This window comes from Natrix helvetica (assembly GCF_964273705.1).
Source record: "Natrix helvetica genome assembly, chromosome: 1".
Taxonomy (NCBI): Eukaryota; Metazoa; Chordata; class Lepidosauria; order Squamata; family Natricidae; genus Natrix; species Natrix helvetica.
The window spans coordinates 241237913-241261806 of NC_138548.1; the positions used below are offsets into that span (position 1 = coordinate 241237913).

Consider the following 23894-nt stretch of genomic DNA (forward strand, 5'->3'; position numbering starts at 1 on the left):
GTAGTCCTTGACTTACAACCATAATTGAGCCCAAGATTTCTGTTGCTAAGCGAGACATTTGCTAAGAGAATTTTGTCCAATTTTACAACCTTTCTTGCCACAGTTGTTAAGTGAATCACTGCATTTGTTAAATTAGTAACACAATTGTTAAGTGAATCTGGTTTGCTCCCTGACTTTGCTTGTCAGAAGGTCATAGAAGAGGATCACATGACCCCGGGACACTGTAACAGTCATAAATAGCAGTCAGTTACCAAGCTTCTGAATTTGATCACATGACCATAGGGATGCTACAATGGTTGTAAGTGTGAAAAATGGTAGTATATAACTTTTTTCAGTCCTCTTGTAACTTTGAGCAGTCACTAAACGAACTGTTGTAAGTTGAGGATCACATGTATTAGTCTGACTCAGAGAAGGGGAAGAATACTGAGAAAATATATTTGAGTCCTGGAAACGTAGAAAGCTGGAAAAGCAGCTCAAAAGAACGTTGCCTTGATTGTGTTAGGTATAAGTTGAAATGCTGACAAGCTTTCAAGATTTTATCAAATTACCCTAAATGCATTAAATTACATTCCAATACTTCTAGCAACTGATCGGGCTTTCTCAAATATAGGCTGACATATGACAAGGAACTCTGCCTTAGAGCAGGGGTCTCCAACCTTGGCAACTTTAAGGCTTGTGGACTTCAACTCCCAGAGTTCCTCAGCCAGCTGGCAGAAGAACTCTGGGAGTTGAAGTCCACAAGCCTTAAAGTTGCCAAGTTGGAGACCCCTGCCTTAGAGAATCTCCAACCAAACTAGGAATCCTTCCTAAACTGGAAGACCCAAGATTGCATTTTCCTTCCAAAAGACTAGTTACTGCACTAGGGAGGGCTGGACATAGAACTGCATCAGGGGTGGGTCCTGCCAGTTCTAAGCTCTTCTATAGAAGAGGTTCCACCAATCTACAGTGCCATTTAGAACCGGTTCCAGCTCCCTCCCGTCCGTCCGTCCGCACATCATCAAGATGAAGAACGAGAGGAGGAATTCTGGGAGTTGAAGTCCATAAGTCTTAAAGCTGTCAAGTTTGAACACCCCTGGGTTTTTTTTTCTAAAGGGTTAGGGGTGCAAAGGTCTTGTAGCTTGACAGCTTTAAGACTTGCGTGCTTCAAATGCCAGAGTTCCTAAGCCAACATTTTGGTTGCTAAGCAAGAGAGTTGTTAAGTGAGTTCCACCACATTTTACAAGTTGGCCACGCCCACTCAGTCACATGACTGGTAAGCCACTCCCACCCAGTCACATGGCTGGCAAGCCACTCCCACCCAGTCACATGGCCGGCAAGCCACATCCATAAAGCAGGCCACATCTACAGAAGAGGTTCTAAAAAAAATTGAAATCCACCACTGAACTGCATCATCTACATCTGATCTAGGTCAACTTCAATACAGCAAATATTTTGAACCACTGCAGGGCAGCCCCTCAAAGGAGAATTCAGGATTCATTAACTTACCACAATCATGACATACCTCCGACCATCACGATGGAAATCATTCACCATGTCTGGCATGTCCCTGAAACCATCCTTGTTGAAGGTGAAGTCTCGCTTAGCATCCATATAATCCAGATCATTCCATTGTACGTCCTATGAGCCCAGGAATGAGATTCTGATGAGAGCAAGTTTGTGCCCCACCTCACTTTTCTCTATGAACAAATATTATCTTTGAGTGTTGCATTGAAATTGAAGCTGTACTATTTCACACAGGTTGGGTATCCATACCACATTAGCCCATGATCTGTTTTATAATGGCTTGTTAAGTGAATTACAATTAGCTGAGTTGATACAATTCATTAATCCTCATTCAACCTTGACACAATCCATTAACCCTCATTTACAAAAAATGATGTCTGAATTCACAAAAGACACCAAGCTAAAATCAACTCAGAAGTTTTGGTAGAATCCCTTTTTATTTTACTGTAATATGTAGGCTTTATTTTACCTACTTATTTATACTCTGCCTTTACTACTACTACTACTACTACTAGTAGTAGTAGTAGTACTACTATTATTATTATTATTATTATTATTATTATTATTATTATTATTATTATTATTATTATTATTATTATTATTACAAATAAGTCAAGGTGGCAAACATATCCAACACACCTTCCTTCTCCTATTTTCCCAATAACAACCATCCTGTGATGTGGGTTTCATGGCTAAGGCAGGACTAGAACTCACGGCCTCCCGCTTTCTAGCCTGATGCCTTAACCATTAGACCAAACTGGCTCTCTTTCGTATAGAAATATTTGCTGAACTGTATCGTTTAACTTCCCTTCTCCTTTATGTATTCATTAATTTGAACTTGGGCCTATCGCCATTCATTTATAATAATTTTGCTTGTTTCATCAATTACGTTTCTTAATCTCTGATTGCAGGAGATTGCCTGAGCATCGGAAAAGAACCTCTGAACTTAACAAAATAAACCACATTAGGGCTCAGGGAAATATATGAACCTGTCCAAGGGTCAGAGAGAAGCAATAGTCAGATAGAATTCAGAGCGGGCACCTACCAGGGGAAAAAGAGCTGCGGTCATGTTTTTCACCACTTCCCGAGTAACAGCAGTGGAAGTGTATCCCCAACGACACAGATGGAATCCGAGAGCCCAATAAGGAGGCATGAATGGGTAGCCTGGAGGAATTTTAAGAGAGAGAGAGGAATCAACATTCAAAGCCTCTCAAAACCATCAGGACTCCCAAATCTATCATAGAAAAAGAATTTCAATAAAATACTCACAATATGTCTGAACTTTTCAACACCAGACCCAACCAAGCATAGCTATTTTAAAGGTTATATCTAAGACCCCGTTTTGGATTGCAGCTTAGGTGTATAAAGGGCTGCTTCTAATACCTAAACTAAGTTGGCGTATGGAGTAGAAAGATGCAGGCCCTGTGACTTAGACTCTTCATAGATAAAGTTACTTTTTTTTTAAATGTACAAAGGACAGATAAAATAGACTTAGTACATCATTATCAAACTGTGGATTATCATTTCTTCAGAGAAGCCTTTCTTGAGCTGATGCCTTGCTTATGTTTCGTACAGGGTATCGGCTGGGAATTTCTGGGAACTAAAGATGCTAAGCATTTTAAAAAGCAAACTTCAAAAAGGCAGTTCAAAGGCTCTTCTCAATCTCGTCTGCCTGCCTTTGGGAGTTCAAAAAAAAAAAAAAAAAAAGACATCCTATCTACCCCAAACTATTCTACCATGGTAACTGTTGAGGGGGGAGGGGGAGTTCTTCATGAATGATAAATTTTCAACTATTCCAATGTTTCTTAACCTTGGCAGTTGAAGTCCATACATCTTAAAGGTGCCAAGGTTGAGAAACACTGATGTATTCTTTCCTGAGCACCATCCAGATATGTGGACTTCAAATCCCAGAATTCTGCAGCCACTGCTAAGAACCCTGGAACTTTAAGTCCTTATTACCGCCCAGATTGTTGGGGCCAATACGCAGATAAGGCTTCTACATTGTAAACCTCCCAGAGAGTGCTGTAAAGCGCTTGGGGAAGTATATAAGCCTAAATGCTTTTATGGGAGAACATCCAGATTGGGTAAGACTTCTAATTAGTGCAACAGAAACCTGATGCAGGATCTTGTTATTTCTCCCATCTCTCAAACTTATAAGAGCTGCAGCACCAACACACCACACCCTGATAAAAGTTCAGAAGATTAGAAGAGCCAGTTTAAACTATTTCTATTAGGGATTACAAAAGAAAAATATGGCAAAGGGATTATATCTAATGTTGCATATTTTAATGGCGGCAAGACTGGGTTTTGCACAAAAATGGAAAAATAAAGAGACTCCCCCTGAACAAGAAATAATATACTGACGTGCACAGAAATGGACAGACTGACTCTAGAGCTCAAAGACAAGGATGAGACAGAATATCATGAAATCTGGGACAAATGATATTGATGTTAGAAAGGAGGGACAAAAGTGGGGACAGAAAAACGCAGACAAGTTAAGAATTGGAAAATACGGTATTAAGATTGTGTGATATGTATCGGATATGTATTTGTAAGGAATTGGATATGTATTTGTATGGTTAGTAACCAGTTTAAAAAAGGGATTAATGGACAGGTAATCTGACTGACTACACATACCTATGTAATGGATATAAAATGTAATTGTTGTAGAATCCAAAAACTATATGGAAATGTTTATGCCAGAAATGTTGCACTATGTCCTATGTTTTTAATGTTTATCTAATAAAAAACTTTTTTTAAAAGAAGAGCCAGTTTAAGCAAGAAGGGATCAGCTGGCAGAGGACCTCAGTATCAATGACAAAAGTGGCCAGTGCCTTCAGAAGTGTTTAGTAATCACAAGGAACTACTAAAGAACTTTCTTGAAAGGAACCTAGTCCTCAAAACGCTGCCTAACTTCATGCATGGAAAGGTGCAAATGCTTACCAATAACATCCATGTACTGGCGCACCACGCTGCTTGGATCTGGGCCCAAGAAGACATAGAAATCCAAGATGCCCCCTGTAGTTCTCCATGTCAGAGCTGGACTGGGCTGTAGTAACACATCTACAAGACAAACAATGGCTTTGAAATACTACTAGAACAGTGGTTCTCAACCTTCCCAATGCCGCAACCCTTTAATACAGTTCCTCATGTTGTGGTGACCCCCAACCATAAAATTAGTGTCTCGGTTTCTAAGACCATTGAAAATATGTGTTTTCCGACAGTCTTAGGCGACCCCCGTGAAAGGGTCGTTCGACCCCCCCAAAGGGCTCCCGACCCACAGGTTGAGAACCGCTGTACTAGAAGGACACAGCATACCATCCATACATTGCAGAAATACTGGCAGGATTTTACTTCCACAGCCTCCATACAGCCATTGTATTCCATTGTCATAAACTCAGCCTTCGTTTGCTGCTTAATGGCTACTCCTGCCTCTATGCTGACAATGAGACTGCTGCCCACATTATAGCTAGTTCCCTTTAATAGACACACAAATATTGTCCTTTTACATTCAGCCCATGCTTAACTATTGAGGAAAGAAAAGGAAACTTAAATAGCATTTGTCAGATTAGAGTTTTAGTGCAATTAGCATCATGAACGGCCTTAATTCTCAACATAAATAGCCAAGGTTACGCTATTATACAGTGTAAGTAATCACAAAATAGCAGTTAATAGAACAAGCTAAATTGCTGAGGCTAAAAAGCAATTACATGATCCAAACGTTAATTAGTAGACCAGTCTGATTAGTAGACTAGTTTGATTTATTGGTTAAGGGACCAGACTAGAAGCCAGGAGGGTGTGAGTTCAAATCCTGCCTTAGCCATGAAGACCAGCTGGGCGACGTTGGGCCAGTCACACTCTCTCAGCCCAACTCACCTCATAAATAAAAATTAAAAAGTCTCCAAATCATAAAATGGTTCCTTCAGATACACAAGGCTTTGACACATGCAAATCATGGTTAGGTTATTTTGATCATATCTAAGCTTGGCCTATTAGGAATGTGATCCGATACAATACCTACCCATTGCATTGCTGTTCAGTAAGAAGACTCCGTGGGCCAAGCCTCCCTTTTCTAAAGCCACATAGAAGGGGTGTGAACCATACAAATTGGCAGAGGGCTAAAAACACAGAAATAATACTGCATAGGGTCAAGGCTGTATTGGACAAAAGGAACACTTCAGCAATGCCTTGAGCTTTAGCACCTCTTTGGTAGTCTCAAACAAGCAAATACTTTTTCCATGATGGCCCCTTTTCACTATTTTTTTTAAAAATTCAAGTGCCAATTAAATGACAACTTAAAAAGTCTATCAAGCAAGCTTTTGACTCTGTTTCCCAGACTTCCACAGTGACAGGGCCAAGCTCCAGTGCGGGATTATATCTGCCATGGTTCTTGCCGAGAATGTGGGTTTCACAGGCAAATGAGATGCTGAGAATTCTCTCCAGAGCTCCCAAAAGCTTTGCCAAGAACTATGGTTCTCATAAGAAGGAGAAATTGCAGACTAAAGCCGATTATAAACAGTAGAATGCCCAGGTGAGATCTGTCACCTAATCTTGCAATGTGACACTATTCAGAATTCCAGCCAAAATACACAACTTAATTCTATTTTTCATTATTTCTTCTTCAAAAGACCCCACTATCATATGGCCATTGAATATAACTCACATTTCACCAGGTAACTGTATGCTTGTGGGTTTTTTTTTTTACCCCTCATTATTTCTGTTTTTGCCAACTTTGCACAAAATACTGGAATTATTCCTATGAAATGTGTGCATCAATGCATGCTAAATCTGATCCTTAGCACTGAGTGCACGAGCTTAAGATGAAATGATGATTGCATAGCATCCTCATCAAATTCTTAAGAGATCCTGTCCTTTCAGGAAACCTTGCCACCCTCCTGTCATTTACCGCAGGTGATATGTCCCGATTCCACAAAGTAATTTTGGTCCAATTGACATTCAGAGTAAGAGGGGTCAGATGTTCACCCAGTCCAGAGATGAAACTTGATGGCAGAGCAGTGGAGATTTGAAGGAACTGGTCAGCATAGAATAGAGGAGCCACAGTAGTATTCAGCCTATTGGGAGAAAGTGGACACTTCCACCAGCAGTTTACAAATAAGGTCTCCTTTTTCTTTTACTTACCTCAATCTATCTTGGAGGCTGGTTCCAAAGTTGTAATCTAATCTAATCTAATCTAATCTGATCATCACTGGTTGCATGATGAACTAGGTAGATGACCCCATCCAAGAGGATGCTACTGCATGCTTGAATTCAATTTACAAAAATCAATTATGAAACACGAGGTTCCCAGAGAAGCTCCTATCTCCTGTTGTTCAGGATTGGCCAATAAAACTATTTTATTTCAACAAACCTTACGGATGATTGTGGACATTCATCTATTTATGATTATTTCTGGAACGGTTTCTAAATTGTTTGTGAAAGGTTTTATTTGCGGTTTTCTATTTTTGGTACACGGCCCAAAATTGGCCTGATTGAGGAATCTGAGGCAAAGACCGGAAGAAGGAAATCTGGAGTTATAGATACTTAATTAATTAATTAATAATTTAAATTTATTAGCCGCTCCCTTTCCGAATAGGACTCGGGGCGGCGTACAATGGAGTAAAAACATATAACATTTACATAAATCCATGACATACATAAGTACATAGACACACATGTTTGGAGGAGGTTAACAGATACAATACATAGACAATTAAAAACCATTAAAATACCCTAATTATAAAACCCCATGTACAATCCAAATTCAAAATGATACTGCATGTCAGAAAAGATAAAACTCAACTCAGTGCCTCAATAATGCTGGTTAGAGATGTAGTCATTAAAGGCTATGTCACATATTCTATATTAGATGCATTGCTTTATATGCAAAATATAAATTTACTAATGATACAAATACCTATTTGTCTTTTAGGTGTAGGCATACTCTGGAGTATAATATGAAAATAGTCCTTCAACATCTAGAACAGAAGCACTGGTTAGTGCTCTCTCTCCCCCCTCCCTTCTCGCACTCATTCACACACACACACACACACACACACACACACACACACACACACACACTCTCTCTCATTCACTCACTCATTAATTCATTCAAGTTTCCCTATATTATTGCCATACAGCTATTCAACCTTCATTAGGATGATTTTCTGCTAGTTAAATACACTGAACTAGAGGAACACTTGGAGGAGCAAAATCCAGAGCTACTTACAGAACTTGGCCATTGGACTGTCGAAAAACGATGAGGCCAAAGGGATCAGCAGAGAATTGCACAGAATAGAGAGTTGAGGATTCCCGACTGGTGGTCTCGGGGGTTTCTAAAGGAACTTCATAGCGTTTCCTAGCTGGATCTTTAAGCTGCAGTGGAAGAGACACAAAAACTGTGTGATGCCACTCCAAAACTTGGTGGTCAGAAAAATCCCACCAAGTTTCAAAGGGATTTGGCTTCTACTTCGAAATCATTTGTGAGATGAAAGGAAGGAGGTCGGTATGAAGTTTGAAGTTACAATGAAATCCAAGTTCAAGAGGGTTTTTTTATTGTCTGGTTAATCAATTTCTCACCCTTCAATTGATCTAATATGACATTAGATATTCCTGCAACCAGACTGTTATTTTTAAAACAGACGTCTATAAGCCAGAACCATTTATAAACTGTATAAAATAAACTCAAGGCTGCATTCTTATATGATTTTGCTTGGGAATAAGCATCAATCATTTCTGAATTTGTAAGAAAGCATTTCATTTACGATTTCTGTTTTTAGATATCGGAAAATATATACACAATGAATAATTTAGATACTTACATCATATATACCTACAATATTTACATAATGTATTTGAAGTATTAGCATATGCTGGATGTGTTTTGGTCACAGAGAAAAGCAAGGAATTAATTATGTATCTAAGAGTCACCAATCACACAAAGCCACGCTTTGCATTATTGTGATTTATTGAATAAACCATAATTAACTGGATTTACCCATATTGTCATTGGCTCAATATCAGCAAGGCAGTATCAAAAACTTCAGTTCTTTGCTGCCATCTAGCGACAGCCTGGGCTAGGTAGAGCAATAATTATGCTTCATACCATGTACTAACTGAGTTTATGCAATATTAAGCTCAAGCCAATAAACCACGTAATACATTCACCTGATGTGCGTACCCAGCCACTTATTCACTTCGTTAGCATTTGAAAATATTTTTTAAATTCTAAGATTCTTAAGAAAGTGAATTCTGCTCCTGGCACATAGCCTGGCAATTACCTTTGCTATTTAACTCGAAAGGGATTTATCCTAGGATTAGACCAGGAAAAAAAAAAAAAAAATTGAGGATCATGGGCTTCATGGGATCACGATGTCACTAAGAGATAGTTTAGGGACAAAGAACTTGAAAAAAAGTCTAGAACCTTGCTGTTATATATGTTGATAGCAGCAAGAATGCTTTATGCACAAAAGTGGAAAAATTCCCACAATGGGTGAATGGCTGGAAAAAGTGATAGACTGGTAGAGATGGCTAAATTCACTGCTCTAATCAAAGGAAAGAACACATCCAACTTTATTTCTCCTTGGAAACCATTTCTGGATTTTGTGCTTGAGATGGGAAAAAAATGAAAGTTTGACTTTGGGTTTTGTGGATTAGATACATTTTTCTTATAGAAATGGTTACTACATAGTAAGTATGCAAAAATAAAAAGTTGATGCTGTAATGTTATTATTTTATTCTACTGTGCTAAAAAGAGTTGGGAGTCAATGCTTCCCCCCCCTTTTCTCTTTTTAGCCTACACGTCTTGTTTCCCCTGTTCCCTTCCCTATAGTTTATTATGATATAATACAATTATAACAAAAAGCCTAAGATATGGGTTCAGTGAGAAATTAAGAGTGGAAATGGAAGTTAGAAACCCCAATGGAGAGGCGAAATTGCTCCATCTCTATTATTAAGTAGCCCAACTTTGAAAAAATGATGAGGGATGATGGCATTAAAAGGAGGCACAGGAACAGTTTGCCTCACAAAAGCTCCCCTCTTTCATTTTCATTCTCTAATTCCCCTTTCCCATAACATGGATTAAAAGCAATTTTTGGCTTTGGCAAGGTTCATCTTATCTCCTTTAGATCTTGTGTGCCCATTTTTGATTTTTGCGGCTTTCTGTTCTTAGCAAATAACAAAACAAAGTTCATTATATCACAATGTGGTCATTTTGCCACCAGGTTTTAATGTCACGATCTCTCAGGGAACCGGGGAGTTACAAAGATCTTCTTAATGTCAGAGTACCTTGGACTTCCTTTTTTAAAAAAAAGCAAAACCCTACTCACCGTGAAGTGAAGCCTCCCCTTGGTTTCAAACATCACATCCAGCTGCACATTCATGATGTCATCCGGCATGAAAGAAGGGACACTGCGGATCAAATGGGCAGTGTAGCCAGTCTGGGTGGCAGTTAGGTTTGTCATCTTGTAACTAGAGTAATTGGTAGGAAAGAAGCACCATGGCTCTTTGGAAAAGGCCGCGACGTAACAACATCCCCGAGCTTGACATTCATCTTGAGAGAGAAGTTTCTCTGGGGCACAGTCAAAGCGGTTGTCTGGAGGGATGCTGCATTGCTTAGACAGCAACAGGGGTTCCAACTGTTGTTCTACTTTCTGTTGTGGTACCTCTGAAATCCTGCCATGGTTCTTACCCCCGTGATCATTCTCTCTTTCAGAAGCAGCTACGGCTGCCTCTGAGGTCCTAGATAGTCCAAGTAGAGTGATCACAAATGCTAGAGTTGAAATCACCAGCATTGTTGTGCGCTTCTTCTTCCACCACAACTTCTGTGAAGCACGGATGGAGTCATGTGATTCAACAAGCAGGAGTTTGTTCCTCAGGAAGTATAACACCGGTCGTCTCCAGCTGCAGAGGACATGCAGTTCTGACACATTAATTCCTGGCTTTTGCTAAGATACATTGTCCAAATTGACTATTCTTCAAAACCTATCCCTTGTATTCAAGTTGGGAATTCCCAGATGGATAGATGTCAGGCTTAGAAAATCTAAAAGGTACTCTTCTATATTCAATATTGATTCCAATTAAAACAATGATACCCCACTGTTGTGGCTCAAAAGGCAACAGGCCTATTGCTCATTTTTCCTTCTATGCTGTATCAATCCTGTAAAACGACAGGTACTGATTTCCTACAGGAACAAATTTGACAACAGTCTTGAAAACATGGGCATTACTTGGAACAGAGAAACCAAGACGACAGTTAGAATTTCCCTATAGGCAAAACAGACCCCATGTAGCCTACAGAGATATTCTTATCATTATGTTGTGACTCAGGATACAATCTATCATTTCAAGAATGATCATACAATATTCGCTGGAGATTGTTGTTTTATTATTTAGAAAACATAGTGATGAGAATACAAAAATGTTCTAGCAATATTAATTACAATTGAGGATGCTGTTTTTCCAAGCATAAATTTCTGACTACCTTTTTGGTCTCTCAGTGTTGATTTGGTCTAGTGGCTGGCGGCACCAGGCTAGAAAGTGAGAGATCGTGACTTCAAGTCTCACCTTAGGCATGAAGGCCAACAGGGTAATCTTGGACCAGTCACGCTCTCTCAGCCCAATCCACCTCACAAGCGTGTTGTTGTGGGGAATAAAGGAGGAGGAAGGTGCGTTGGATATATTCACTGCCTTGAGCCATTTGTGAAAATAAAAAAGGCAGGATACAAACGAACAAATAAATTTGTGAAAATGTGATCAGTGTAAGAGAATCAGTGTCTACCCTGGACCTCACCTCATTCCTAAGAGATCTGTAAGGGGGCGTGCATAAGCGCACCAGAGTGCCTACCGACCCTGTCCTATTGTCCCCCTTTTATTTGTATTCATTTCTTATGTATAAACGTATACTTGCTTATACTTATATGTTATATTCATGCTTATACTTGTTTTCTCATACATGCTTGATAAACCAAGATTAAAAAATAAAATAAGAGGAGAGCCATATTCTTCTGCAGTAGCTAACGATCAGGAACCCGACAGCATCTTTTCAAAACTGACAAATGTTATTAAAAAAAGCCTTTGCGAGCTACAGCTGACTTCCTCAGCTGCATCTGACCAAAGCTTCTGCCATAACACTTGTTAGTCTGAAGACGTGCTACTACCAGTTTCCTTCGAATTAGTGTGAAAATGTACAGGGTTTTTCCCTCCTACACGTTGACCCTGGCCAAAGTAAATCCCACAGTAATCTTGTTGCCTGGCTCACCCCACCCCACGATTCACAATTATCTTTATCTGTGCCCCCCAAAAAAAACCCAGCAGGATTTCGGCCTTCTAAAATAGTCACTTACTCGAACAGGCAGAAAATTCCGCAATCAGCCCAACGCGAAAGAAGCAGGAAGATTCAAGAGTTTCCAACGGATCACGTGAGCGGCGGGTCACCTGACCCATTCTCCTCCTTCCAGGACGGTGTGGATTTCGTATCTTTTTACTCCCTAGGCGGGCTCGCCGCATGGGTTGGAGCTGCCGGAGCTGGGCTCCCTACAAACATCCGGCCATCCACCAGATGCCAGCAAAGGCTTTCGCTTTCTCTCGCTGCCATCCGAGTTTTTCTCGTTGTCGTCCGGGTTTTTTTTTATTATTATTATTATTATTATTATTATTATTATTATTATTATTATTATTATTATTATTATTATTATTATTATTATTATTATTATTATTATTATTATTATTATTATTATTATTATTATTATTATTATTATTATTATTTTGCAGTCCGGAGATTGCAGGGCCATAGAAAAGAGTTTCGGTTGGAAGGTCCGGTCTTAGGTTTCTCCAATAAGAATTCTTTAAACAAGGCGACGACACGCAATGGAAGAGCTTCTCCCGTGCAAACATTTTAGAGGGTAGGAGTATTTTTCTTAGAGAAAGGAGGAGAAATCTGCAAAACGTTTGGACGGGTTGCACTCCGTCTCTTTTCACGCGTTATCACTCCGTTAACAAAGAAACCCCCTCCCCGCAGCTATTTCCAAATCTTGTGTTTCTTTTAGAGTTTAGGGGAGTTTGGGTGATATTGATAATAAGGAAAACATCCATTCTGTTCCCATTTACTTGCAAACGGAAGGTCTGCTTTTTAAATTGCTTATTAAAGAAATATGAAGAACGGTTGCAGGAACTGAATATGTCTAGTTTAATGAAAAGAAGGACTAGGGGAGATATGATAGTAGTATTCCAATATCTCAGGGGTTGCCACAAAGAAGAGGGAGTCAAACTATTCTCCAAAGCACCTGAGGGTAGAACGAGAAGCAATGGGTGGAAACTAATCAAGGAGAGAAGCAACTTAGAACTGAGGAGAAATTTCCTGACAGTTAGAACAATTAATCCGTGGAACAGCTTGCCTCCAGAAGTTGTGAATGCTCCAACACTGGAAGTCTTTAAGAAGGTGTTGGACAACCATTTGTCTGAAATGGTGTAGGGTTTCCTGCCTAAGCAGGGGGTTGGACTAGAAGACCTCCAACGTCCCTTCCAACTCTTGTTATTCTAAATGCCAGGACAATTCTTGGGAATTCAGTTCAGGTAAAATTTGGAGGGGGGTAATTAAATGCTGTCAACTTTTTGCCTTTGCTGCTGTTTCTATGTACAATGTGCTCCAATCCCTGGCAAGGAATGATGAAGATGAAGTTGCAACAGCATCAGATTTATTTCTGGATATAATATAGCAGGTATAGCTCTGTCTGACAAGTTTTGGTAACTTGAGTAAAATGAAAAAAAAGTCACCTTACGACAGAATTCCCCGTCTTTCCAGCTTTGCAGACTGATATGGGGGGGGGGATGGTTCCGCACAAGCGGCAGTTAAGCACGTGCATAGCTACATTTGTGCACATTGTAGTAAAGTGTGTGTGCATGCAATTGCATTTGAGTGACAACAGGCAAGCGTGTGTGCAGCTCCATTTGTGTGACGGGGAAAAGCACCGCCATTGCATGTGCAAATGGAGCACATACACACATGTTCAGCTTCTGCCTATGAAAGTGCTTGCCCATCGCTTCCACGCAGTGGGATTCAAAAAATTTTGCTACCGGTTCTGTGGGCGTGACTTGGTGGCCATGGCATGGCTTGGTGGGCGTGGCTTGGTGGGTGTGGCAGGGGAAGGATTCTGTAAAATCTCCATTCCCTCTCCACTCCAGGGGAAGGTTACTGCAAAATCCCCATTTCCTACCGATACGTTGGGATTGCGGAGGCAGAGAATAGATGGGGGTGGAGTTCATCTGCAAACAGGCACATCATCATGCACATCTAATTTACAGCTATCTTCTTCCTAGCTGATCCCTGCTATTTAAACGAAATGGGAGAATTTTCATTCCATATTGAGGTTTAATATCCCCCCCCCAATCCTTCAATGTCATGGATGAACATCCTTGCCCAGAAAAATGAAATTTTAACCCCTGTGGACTGCTGATTGGATTTTTTTTCTTCACGTGGTGTTGAGAATGTGAACTTTCTTTAAATGAGCTTTTATCTTGTCAACTGAACAGAGGAGCTGTCTTAGCATTGTCTAGGAAGCAGGGGCTGAGGAAAGGAGGAAGACCTTAGGAGAAGAATTAAATGGAAAACTCTGCCGTTACATTTTGCCATAATTTTCTCTCATGGAATCTGAATGTTCTTCTGAAGGATTCTTTGTCCTGTAGAAAATTTCAACATTCCTTCCAACAATTAAGAATTGAAAGTTTGCTGAATCCCTAAATTAAACAGAACTAAGAAAATAAGGAAGCCAACTTGTCTTTTTATTTAGGACAAAAAAAAAAAAAAAACCACCACATTGCAATGGAAAAATTTTTTGAATATAAAACACAGGTACTCTGTCCTTCCCCCATCTTTCTTGTGTACCATCCACTGACAAACTGTCTCACATCTATATTTTGAAAATGTTAATATTCTCACATCTATATTTTGAAAATGTCCAGCTCTATTTTTTTTGAATTTCCTCCTGGCCACTCAGTTCTTCCAGTTTCTGAGTTATTACTTGGGTAATTCTGTGCAATGCCTTGTGATAATAAGGATATTCCTGGTCAATCTCATGGAGAACGGTATTAAGAGTATGCAGTCTCTCCTCCACCTTATGATGTTCAACACGGACCATTATCTCAGAACGACATAGTAGGCTGTACTTCCCTTCCTTCACGGCCTGCATGTGCTTTACGCGTGTCTGATTGGACACAATATCTGAAAGATTCTTAGAAAAGCAACATTGAATTTGTTAGAGACAAAAGGCTGCGGGAAAGGCAGGAAAGAATGAATCCCTTCTGCATCTCAAGACTGAATCAATAGATGAGCAAAAATCTAGATAACCTGGGCTTCATACAAGATAAAACCTTTATTTTAAATAGGGTCACAGAAAAAAAATTGCATTGTGGGAACTATCAATGAAACCCCAAAATAAAATTAAACACTAATATTCCTGCAAATTTGTATGGACAAGTAGATCACTATACAGTGTTTGGTTTTGATCCCTATCTGTTCAGACACATAGCTGACCTAGGTGAGCTCAGAGAACTTGTGGTTGATTAAGCAACCTATTTTGCAAATTGTTTCAATAATATAAATTAACACATTATATTATATTTTGCTAAATGGTCAAGAAATAAAAAGTTAAAAACTGGGTGGGTTGCTTCAGCCAGGGCCCAAATCAGTTATTGGGAATCCGTGTTAAGAATAGATACATTTTTCCTCAGCATGGAGCAACTACCTCAAGTTGAGAATACAAGGTTACCGCCCTGTAGATTAGTTCTAAAGAGGGTTGGAACATGCACTGCACAAGTGACAACTCTTGTTACCTGCCGTTTTTTTGCTTGCAACTGATCAATTTTTTCATCACATTCTTCTGATTCATAATTCATCCCAGAAAGTATTCTCTCCTTCTCCATAATAGCTAAGTTGAGGTTCTGCTGCGATTGTTCAAGCTGAATTATGGTTTTGTTGCATTCCTCAGCATTCTATGGGAATATAAAAAAAGGGGGGAAAAGCAACCCTCTTTCTCAGAACTAATGATTTGCCTGACGGTCCTGTGAGAGAACTGCATACTGTAAATTCTCAGAGCAACTTCATACATTATACTACCCTTAACAAGTTATGTCCCCCCTCCCCCAACCTCCATGATGTTCATAATGTAAGAAAATGCATCTACATGCTCAACAGAAACATCTATTTTCCACTTAATATATAACTGGTTAGCAGTTGTGAATCTATGTTCCCTCAGTAAAGCTCATGGTATACTTCTAAATAATGGCTCAATAGTTCCTGGATAGAAATATATCCTCAGTTAAATGACTGGAAAATATCATAGTTTTCAACATCGTGACATTAAAAACACCCTACAGAAATCTGAGTAATTCTTGCTTCCTTGTTTGTGTCTTGGGGCGGGGGTTCACACACACACACACACACACACACACACCATTTTAAGCAATGCCCTGCCTCTGTAGATATTTCAAAAACAGGTTCCACCAGTGCTTGGCAGAACAAAATACAGCAAGGAATAATACAGGTAGGAGAAAATAAAACTATGGCACAACTAAATCATTTTCCGTCAAATAGCATTCTAATCTGCATTTAGCTCCTTAATTTCCAGACTGCTATATTTTTCCTGAATCCCCAATCTCAATTGCTGGAAATGTTCTGTTCCCCTGGCCTGGAGTTAGCCTGTGAAGAGATGCATTGTATCTCCCATGAGAGAAAGAAATGCAGAACAAAGACAAAAATGAGTTTCTCCTCTTCTTGTTAAAAAAAATCATTTGAGAGGGGGAAACCTTCTCACTCCAGATTTATCACTCATAGTTTAACGTTTCTAAATATAGTGTTCCTGCTAGCAAAGCCTTCAGAGTACGTTGGTCAAAAACTGCAAGATGGTGGGTGCAATTCTCAAGGCCAGAAGAGCCTTTTCTCTATATGTGTCACACACATGTAGAATGGGCACTGCTTCGCTTGCGCTGCAATGCTGTGTCTGCCATCTTGCAAATCCTTTTTGCCTCCTGCAGATGCTGCTGGCCTTTGTTTTCTATCTACACTGATAAATTAAATCCAGTTGACTGATCAAGTTTAAAGATTCCTTTCATAGATGACACTATAGAGAAGGGCTCCCCCCACCCCCTTTCATCTCATCTGACTAGGATGAATCTATGTATCCAAGTTATTCAAGCCACTGCTGTGATCCTGAGAAAATGGACTTTTCCTGCTCACCAAATATTCTTTTGAATCTTTTAAAAGATTCCTTGTTACTGTTTTGACTTATAGCAGTATAAGCAGACATTTATAGTTTTACTGAATCTTGTATTTAAGCAGGAGCAAAAATGTTATGTCCAGGATGGCATAATCAGTCCCACCAGAGTTACAGTGGGCCATGATATTGTTGATGAATTAAGGAGCTCTGTTAATTTCCATATTAGAAAGCTGAAAGTAGAGCATTAATTTACAAGAGAGAGCAGCCGAGTTATAGTCTATAAATAATCAGTTGTTCAGTTTCTCTTTCTCCCTCTCCCTCCCTCTCTCTCTCTCTCTCTCATTTCCTAATAATCTGTAATATCATCTTTTACTTGCTGACCTTCTGGATCTCTTTGATCTTTTTTTTAAGCTCCAACTTCTTGTAGTAGAAGTCACCCTTTGTCAGCACTTGTTTATTCATTTTGCTCTGACCCTCAGCACGAACCACAATTGTTTCTCGGCGGGAAACTGCTGCCTCCATATTTCTCATTAACTTCTCCTGCTGCTTCATCAGCTGTTGGTACTTTACCTATATGGCAGAAAGGAAGCAAGCCAACTGAATATACATGGACATCACCTGAGTCAGATGTTATATTTCTACATCCTTGTAGACATGGATACATTATCATCTATAGCGCAAAGCTTTGCATAACATGGTTCAGAAAATATAAAACTAAAGTACCACCACACTGATCAGCAGAATCTACAAATCTTTGGGGCTGCCAGTGAACTCAACATACCTCGCAGAATACTTGAAGCACCTTGCTGATATCTATAAAACATCATGTAGATAGGGCCTAGTAAATGTTAATCCACATTTCTGATAGATACTGGTAGCTGATCTGCTGAGTTTCTTAACAGTTCTTACTGCCTTTCCTATCATATTATTAGCTATTGTCTGGATCCAATATGATATTTTTTCCTGAAATATTAAATCAAAATCAGGATTATAGTCACTTAGGTAAAATATCTAAATTTTAATTTACATTTGATATCCTAGTTTAGCTTCACAGCAGGTGGCAGCATCTAGCCAATCTTATAAAGGTAAGCAGGGAGCAGCTTGAAATTCAGCAAAAATAAATATTCACAAAGTAACAGATTCTCATCTAAAGATTTGCAAGCAGAATCTGGGTAGTTGTCCTTTAATGCAGTCTCGATTCCCCACATCTATCAGGATTTGGACTGCACAGTATGCCAGGGGTACTGGAATTTAGAAATTTCTACCATGTAACACTGTATTATAAATGTCTTGGTGAGTGGCAGAAACTAGTTATTTTATCTAGGCTTATAAACTAAGCAGGACTGATGAGGACAGGAGATCACCAAAAAATCAGACTAGAGGGGAACATTGAAAAATCATTCAGGAAAAAGATAATGGCAAACATTTCTGCACTACTGTCAATAAGTCTACATGAAGTGACTAAAAGTTGAGTCAAAAGGGATACTATCTTTTTATCATATCCAAAATACCTATTATATAACTATTACCGTATTTTTCAGACTATAAGATGCACCAGAGTATAAGACACACCAAGATTTTGAAGAGGTAAATTTTTAAAAAAAGTTTTTTCACTCTGCAGGCCTCCCAAATCCTGTGCATGTCCCATTTTTTTGCAAAAAACGGGGCAGGCATAGGCTTTGGGAGGCTTGTAGAATGTTCCTGGGGGCTGGAGAGGGAAAAACAAGCAAAAAACAGCCTGTTTTTCACATGTTTTTGCCCTCCCCAGCCCCCAGGAGCACTTTGCAAGCCTCCCAAAACCTCTGGCGCATCCATTTTTGCAAAAAACAGGATGCACGGGGGCAGGGTTTCGGGAGGCCAAAAATACTGTATTCAGTGTATAAGATGCACCCAGATTTTAACCCTCTTTTTGGGGGGGGGGGGGAAAGGTGCCTCTTATACTCCGAAAAATACGGTATGTAGCTCAAATACCCAGTATTTGAGAGAAATTTTCTGACAGTGAGAACAATCAACCAATGGAACAGCTTGCCTTCAGAAGTTGTGCGAGCTTCATCACTGGAGGCTTTCAAGAAGAGATTGGACTGCTATCTGTCAGAAATGGTGTAGGGTCTCCTGCTTGGTTGGGGGGTTGGACTAGATGACACACAAGGTCCCTTCCAACTCTGTTAATCTGTTAAATCTTTATGCTTATTACAAATCTTGGAATTAAATCTGCCAAAAATATTCCCCAGGCCTACTTGTTTATTCTATTCTAGCTTTTCTTCAATATATAGGTAACCAAAAAGGGGAAAAAAACAGCAGATTGGGTAACTACAGATCATATATCATTTGTGTTAAATGTATTTATGATACAAAACTTTAGACTAGTTTGATTGAAATCAGTGGTGCTTTTGCCAATCTGGGTAACCAGCAGATTTGCTTACCCAGCACTTCCTGTCTCACCTGCATCCTGTGAATCTCTGACTTCATGGCTCTGATCTCATTCTGCTCAGTTTCTGAGTCCACTGCAGCACGCATCTCTTTGGCTATTTGTATCTTCTTCTCCCACTGCATCATCTGACATCTGAAATGCCAGAGGAGAGTAAAGCAAGAAAAAAGCTAGCAGAACCCTAGCAGGCAATAGTATACATGGAAACAGGAGTTGTGCTATTTGTCATAATTAGTATCATTATCAAATTGCACCTCAAGGCACTCATGCAAATCTTATTCTATCAAAACAAAAGAACACAATCACGATTACTATTAGCTTTTATGTACAAAGAATGCCAGGAATCTAGTTGTTAGAAAGAATTGTATTTTCCCAACATGATGTCATGATTCACCTGTACATTCCACACAAAACCCTAGAAGACAATAAAAATAATTAAAATGTAATCTAGAGAGGAATTTCAGCTTGTGGAAAATTCAGAAGCAGTGAGCACAACAATGAGGAGAAGGAGCCATATTTATTGCAAGGACCTTGGATGGCTGCTTTACAAAAAAGAGGGACCCTGAACAATGGGAAAGCAAAGGTCTTTACAGAGCTTGAGGGCTGTATTACGGGGCAGGAAATCCCAGGGATCTGATTGGCTGGCAACCTCTGGAGAAGCAAAGCAGGTCCTTGACCATGCCCCTGGAGTTATTTCTATTGTTAGGCAAAGTGGCTCTTTCAGGAGGGCAGCAAAGCTGGGGAAGTCCATTATTAAGGAGGTGGGATGCTATGATGATCAAGGGGATCAAGGATAGAAGTTGGCCTTTCTTGCTTTGTTATCGTGTTGCAATTCCCAATTAGAGCTGCACTTAGGCTGTACTGTGAGTGGGTGAGCAAAGCTTGTACTCTTTCGATCGTGTCTCACGGGGCTTTGTCTGGAGGTAGGATTAGACAAAGAGAGGAACTGGATTGGACTCTGATCATGTCCAAAACACAGAGAGGAAAAAGGATGCCGCTCCATTTTATTTCCTATATTTATTTTCCCCACTAGACACCTGTGTTGTGATAATTTATGAATTACCTTCAATTATTCTAGGTGTAGAGGCTGCTTATCTCTCAAACTGCAACACAAGAAGGAAATCTGATTTACATGCCATGTGTCTATGCTCTGACATATTGAGGACCCAACCTAGAAAATGGACTCTCAAAAAATGTCATGAATATTTTCCACTTGTGCTATTTAAGCATTCAGACCCAATATGATAAATCAGAACTCACTCTGCCTCAACTAGACTGTTGATGAGCCTCTCTTTTTCCTCATGGAGTCGGTCCAGTTTCTCTTGCATCTCAATTGATTCTCTCTCTGATATCTAGAGCCAGGAATATGTGCATTGTATCTTTTATTTACTTCTAATAAACAAATGATCCAGAACAAGGATAATTATCAGACTGGGCTAGCAACAGAATATAAGAAAAGCTCGTCTGCCAAAGGCCCACCTAATTCAAGTCTCTGTGTTGCACAAGAGTCAATTAAATGCTTCCAATATGCTTACAAGCAAGGTGGGATTGCAATAACTTTCTTTCAAGTATTTCTCTTTGTTAATATGGTTGAAATTGTGCTGTTTTTGGTGTAGGGGGCAAGAGACAGCCAATTCAACTTATGGGAGCTCTGTCTCTAGATTTACCCAATTCTCTTTTAACAAACATTTAAATTGGTAGCCATTACTATACCTAATAGTGTAAAGAAGCGTTTTTTTATTGGTCTTAAATCTTGCATATAATTTTGTTGCATGGCAACAATGGTAACACAAGAAGACAGGAAGAACAATTTCCCCTTTCTCTTCATATTTCCATCATTTACACAGTTTATCTTCTAGTACTTTTTTAGCTTTTCCTTTAAAGTGAATCAGCTGAGTCCCATAACCATTCCGTTGCCTTTATTTTACTTTTTTCAATTTTGCAATATCTAGGTGCAGCGACAGTGTGCACAGAATTTAATACCGTGTTTCCCTGAAAATAAGACAGGGTCTTATTTTCTTTTGACCCCTGAAAATAAGCACTTGGCCTTATTTTCGGGGAGGTCTTATTATTTTTGAGGTGCAGGAGGTGGCGAGTGTGGTCACCTCATGGCTGCTGCTGAGTTGCAATATTTTGGGGGAGGGCTTATTTTTGTGGGAGGGCTTATTTTAGCGCTTGCACTCAAAAGCTCAATTGGGCTTATTATCCGGGGAGGTCTTATTTTCGGGGAAACAGGGAATATGATGCCATGTTGTAGAGTTATATGTGGGGATTATATGTTGGCAATCTTATTTTTAATCCCTTTTTAAATGATTCTCCAGTAGAGAATTGTCTTGTTATTTTTTCATAGTGGCTTCATTGCCTTCTTTACATACATTCACATATCAAAGCTTGTGTTCTTGGAAGTCTATTCCTGACATGTCTTATGTAGCCTGTGAAAACGAACCAGATAGTAGTTTTGTAAAGTTTGGCTGTCTTGCTTTAATATGCTTCCCCTTATAATTATTTCCGAAGAATTGATGATTTGATATCATTAGAAAACCAGTCAAGCTTATTGAGAAATAAGTTACCAACAGTTAGTCCTTGACTTACAACAGTTCATTTAGCAACCATTCAAAGTTATAACAGCATGGAAAAAAGTGACATATGACCATTTTTCACACGACCGTTGCAGCATCCCCATGGTCAGGTGATCAAAATTCAGATGCTCAGCAACTGACTCATATTTATGACAGTTGCAGTGTCCCAGGACCATGGGATCACCTTTTGTGATCTTCTGACAAGCAAAGTAGAATGGAGAAGGCAGATTCACTTAACAACCGTGCTACCAACTTAACAACTACACTGATTCACTTAACAACTGTGGAAAAAAGGGTGTAAAGTGGGGCAAGACTCACTTAACTACTGTCTCACTTAGCAACAGAAATGTTGGGCTGAATCATGGTTGTAGGTCAAGGACTATCCATATTTTTCCCCAGGGTCTCCTTCCTGCCTCCTTCTCTAGAAACTGAATGATCTAGATCAGGGGTGTCAAACTGGCGGCCTGAGGACCCGATGCATCACATGCAGGCTATGCCCGCCTCAGCTCCGCGAATGGGAAAAACATCGTGAAACATCCCGTGATGCAGCGAGTTTGACACCTGTGGTCTAGACCAAGTGTTTATATAATGCAGTCTTTTCCTGTGAAATATTGTCATTACTTCTCTGTTCACAAAGGGATTGCGGGCTAGTTATCAGAACCTTCTCTTTTTTGTAGTTTTAGTAGTACTGAATAACAGAATCAAACCCTGACTTTTTGAGAAATTCATCTAGGCCGAGGAATACCTTGAGGGAGCGCACAAATTCATTTTCCATGATGGTGTTTCCTTGCTGTAACTCATTAGAATTCTCACTATTCTTATTGATCAATAAATGCAGCTTCACCAGATCATTAGACATATTCTTCATGTGCCGCTCAATGTCCTTCAGTTCATTTTTCTCCTGCTGGATGTCATCTGAAAGGACAGGATAAAAAGGTAACAATTCTTTAAGATGTAAAATGGTGCAAATAACATGAGAGTTGGAATAAAATGTGCACTATATATGGGAAAATCCATTCTATCAGGAGAAATCGGGGGGGGGGGGGAATTAAGTCTGCACACTCAAAATCTGCATACTCTATCAAAATAAATGTGCTTTTTAAAATCCCAGATTAAGAATCAGACAACTGTTGGATTAAATATATGTAAAAACGAATTGGCCTTGAAATAAATTAATTTGACCATCCCTAAGTAACTGCATGGGAAAGATACCTCCTCTCTACATGAGTGAAGTATTTTAATATCCCTTCTACAAAATAGCTGTGAACAGCAAAACACTTTTCCAGGTGTTATTAAGCAAAGTTGTATAAACATTTGCAGTCAAGAATTTCGATTTCTTTCAGAATACAAATTCAGATTTGGTAAACAGAAAACTAAGTTTAGAAAGCTCAGATGCATTACTTTGCTGTGAAATGTGGCTTCAGGGATTCAGCAAATAGTGGGTGATTATATATATATATATACAATCTGATGCGGCAACATTTGTCTGAGAATTTTACAAAAAGATTGCTTAAAGAAATGTATGTGTATATTATACCCAATATTTCATTCATTTTATATGACTTTTATAAAGAGGTATTCAGTTTACATTGTTACAGTCTTCTGAAATTACTTCAAATGCATGCAAAGATCTTTGATAGATTTTTATCACTAAGATATGGAAGTTTGCTTTCCATAATAAAGTTCTTGTTCAGCAACCAATTATGCTTTTTGTTTAGCATAAGCAATTTCAAAGGGACTGCAAAATCATTGAAGCAATGTTCTAATCATCCAATAAGATTTCAAGACTGCTGCACTTACTCTCAATTCGTACTTTCTTTTGCTCCTTGATTGTGATTTCTTTCTTTAGCATATCTAAGGAAACCAGTTGCTCTTCTCGTTCTTGAGTAAGCTTCACTAATTCCCTCTGTTGCTTCATCCAGTGTCTTTGGAGCTTCACTACCTCCCATTCCATTTCATCTATTTGTTTGGTGAGTTTTTTTATTTCAATTTCCAAAGGCCCCAATTCTTGTCCCTTGAATCAGGAATATATAATGATTTAGATTTAGTTACTTGCAATTCAAAACAGTTTGAAAAGCATCTTCACTAGTCAGGTTGACAAAATGTCTGCAAGTAAACAACCAAGCTCAGAGCACCAAGGACTCCATCAGTTCAATCCTGAGTTACATACAGTAGTGG

General features: G+C 39.3%; 2 protein-coding genes across 3 annotated transcripts in view; both read right to left on the minus strand.

Annotated features, from left to right (window-relative positions):
- Positions 1-11950, minus strand: part of GAA (alpha glucosidase) — a 30590-nt gene extending 18640 nt beyond the window's left edge. Inside the window, exons 1-8 of the mRNA XM_081936343.1 lie at positions 11844-11950; positions 9828-10401; positions 7730-7875; positions 6410-6575; positions 5525-5621; positions 4447-4566; positions 2549-2667; positions 1486-1617 (exon numbers count right to left, since the gene is read on the minus strand). Coding sequence (XP_081792469.1) covers positions 1486-1617; positions 2549-2667; positions 4447-4566; positions 5525-5621; positions 6410-6575; positions 7730-7875; positions 9828-10292 — 1245 coding nt within the window. The 5' untranslated portion in view covers positions 10293-10401; positions 11844-11950. The remainder of the gene's footprint in view (positions 1-1485; positions 1618-2548; positions 2668-4446; positions 4567-5524; positions 5622-6409; positions 6576-7729; positions 7876-9827; positions 10402-11843) is intronic.
- Positions 11951-14268: 2318 nt separating this feature from the next.
- The window catches only part of CCDC40 (coiled-coil domain 40 molecular ruler complex subunit), a 30399-nt gene continuing 20773 nt past the window's right edge, over positions 14269-23894 (minus strand). For both annotated transcript variants that reach the window (XM_081934249.1, XM_081934248.1), the window contains exons 14-20: positions 23517-23730; positions 22462-22631; positions 20398-20489; positions 19152-19272; positions 17091-17279; positions 15328-15486; positions 14269-14726 (exon numbers count right to left, since the gene is read on the minus strand). In XM_081934249.1, coding sequence (XP_081790375.1) covers positions 14460-14726; positions 15328-15486; positions 17091-17279; positions 19152-19272; positions 20398-20489; positions 22462-22631; positions 23517-23730 — 1212 coding nt within the window. In that variant the 3' untranslated portion in view covers positions 14269-14459. The remainder of the gene's footprint in view (positions 14727-15327; positions 15487-17090; positions 17280-19151; positions 19273-20397; positions 20490-22461; positions 22632-23516; positions 23731-23894) is intronic.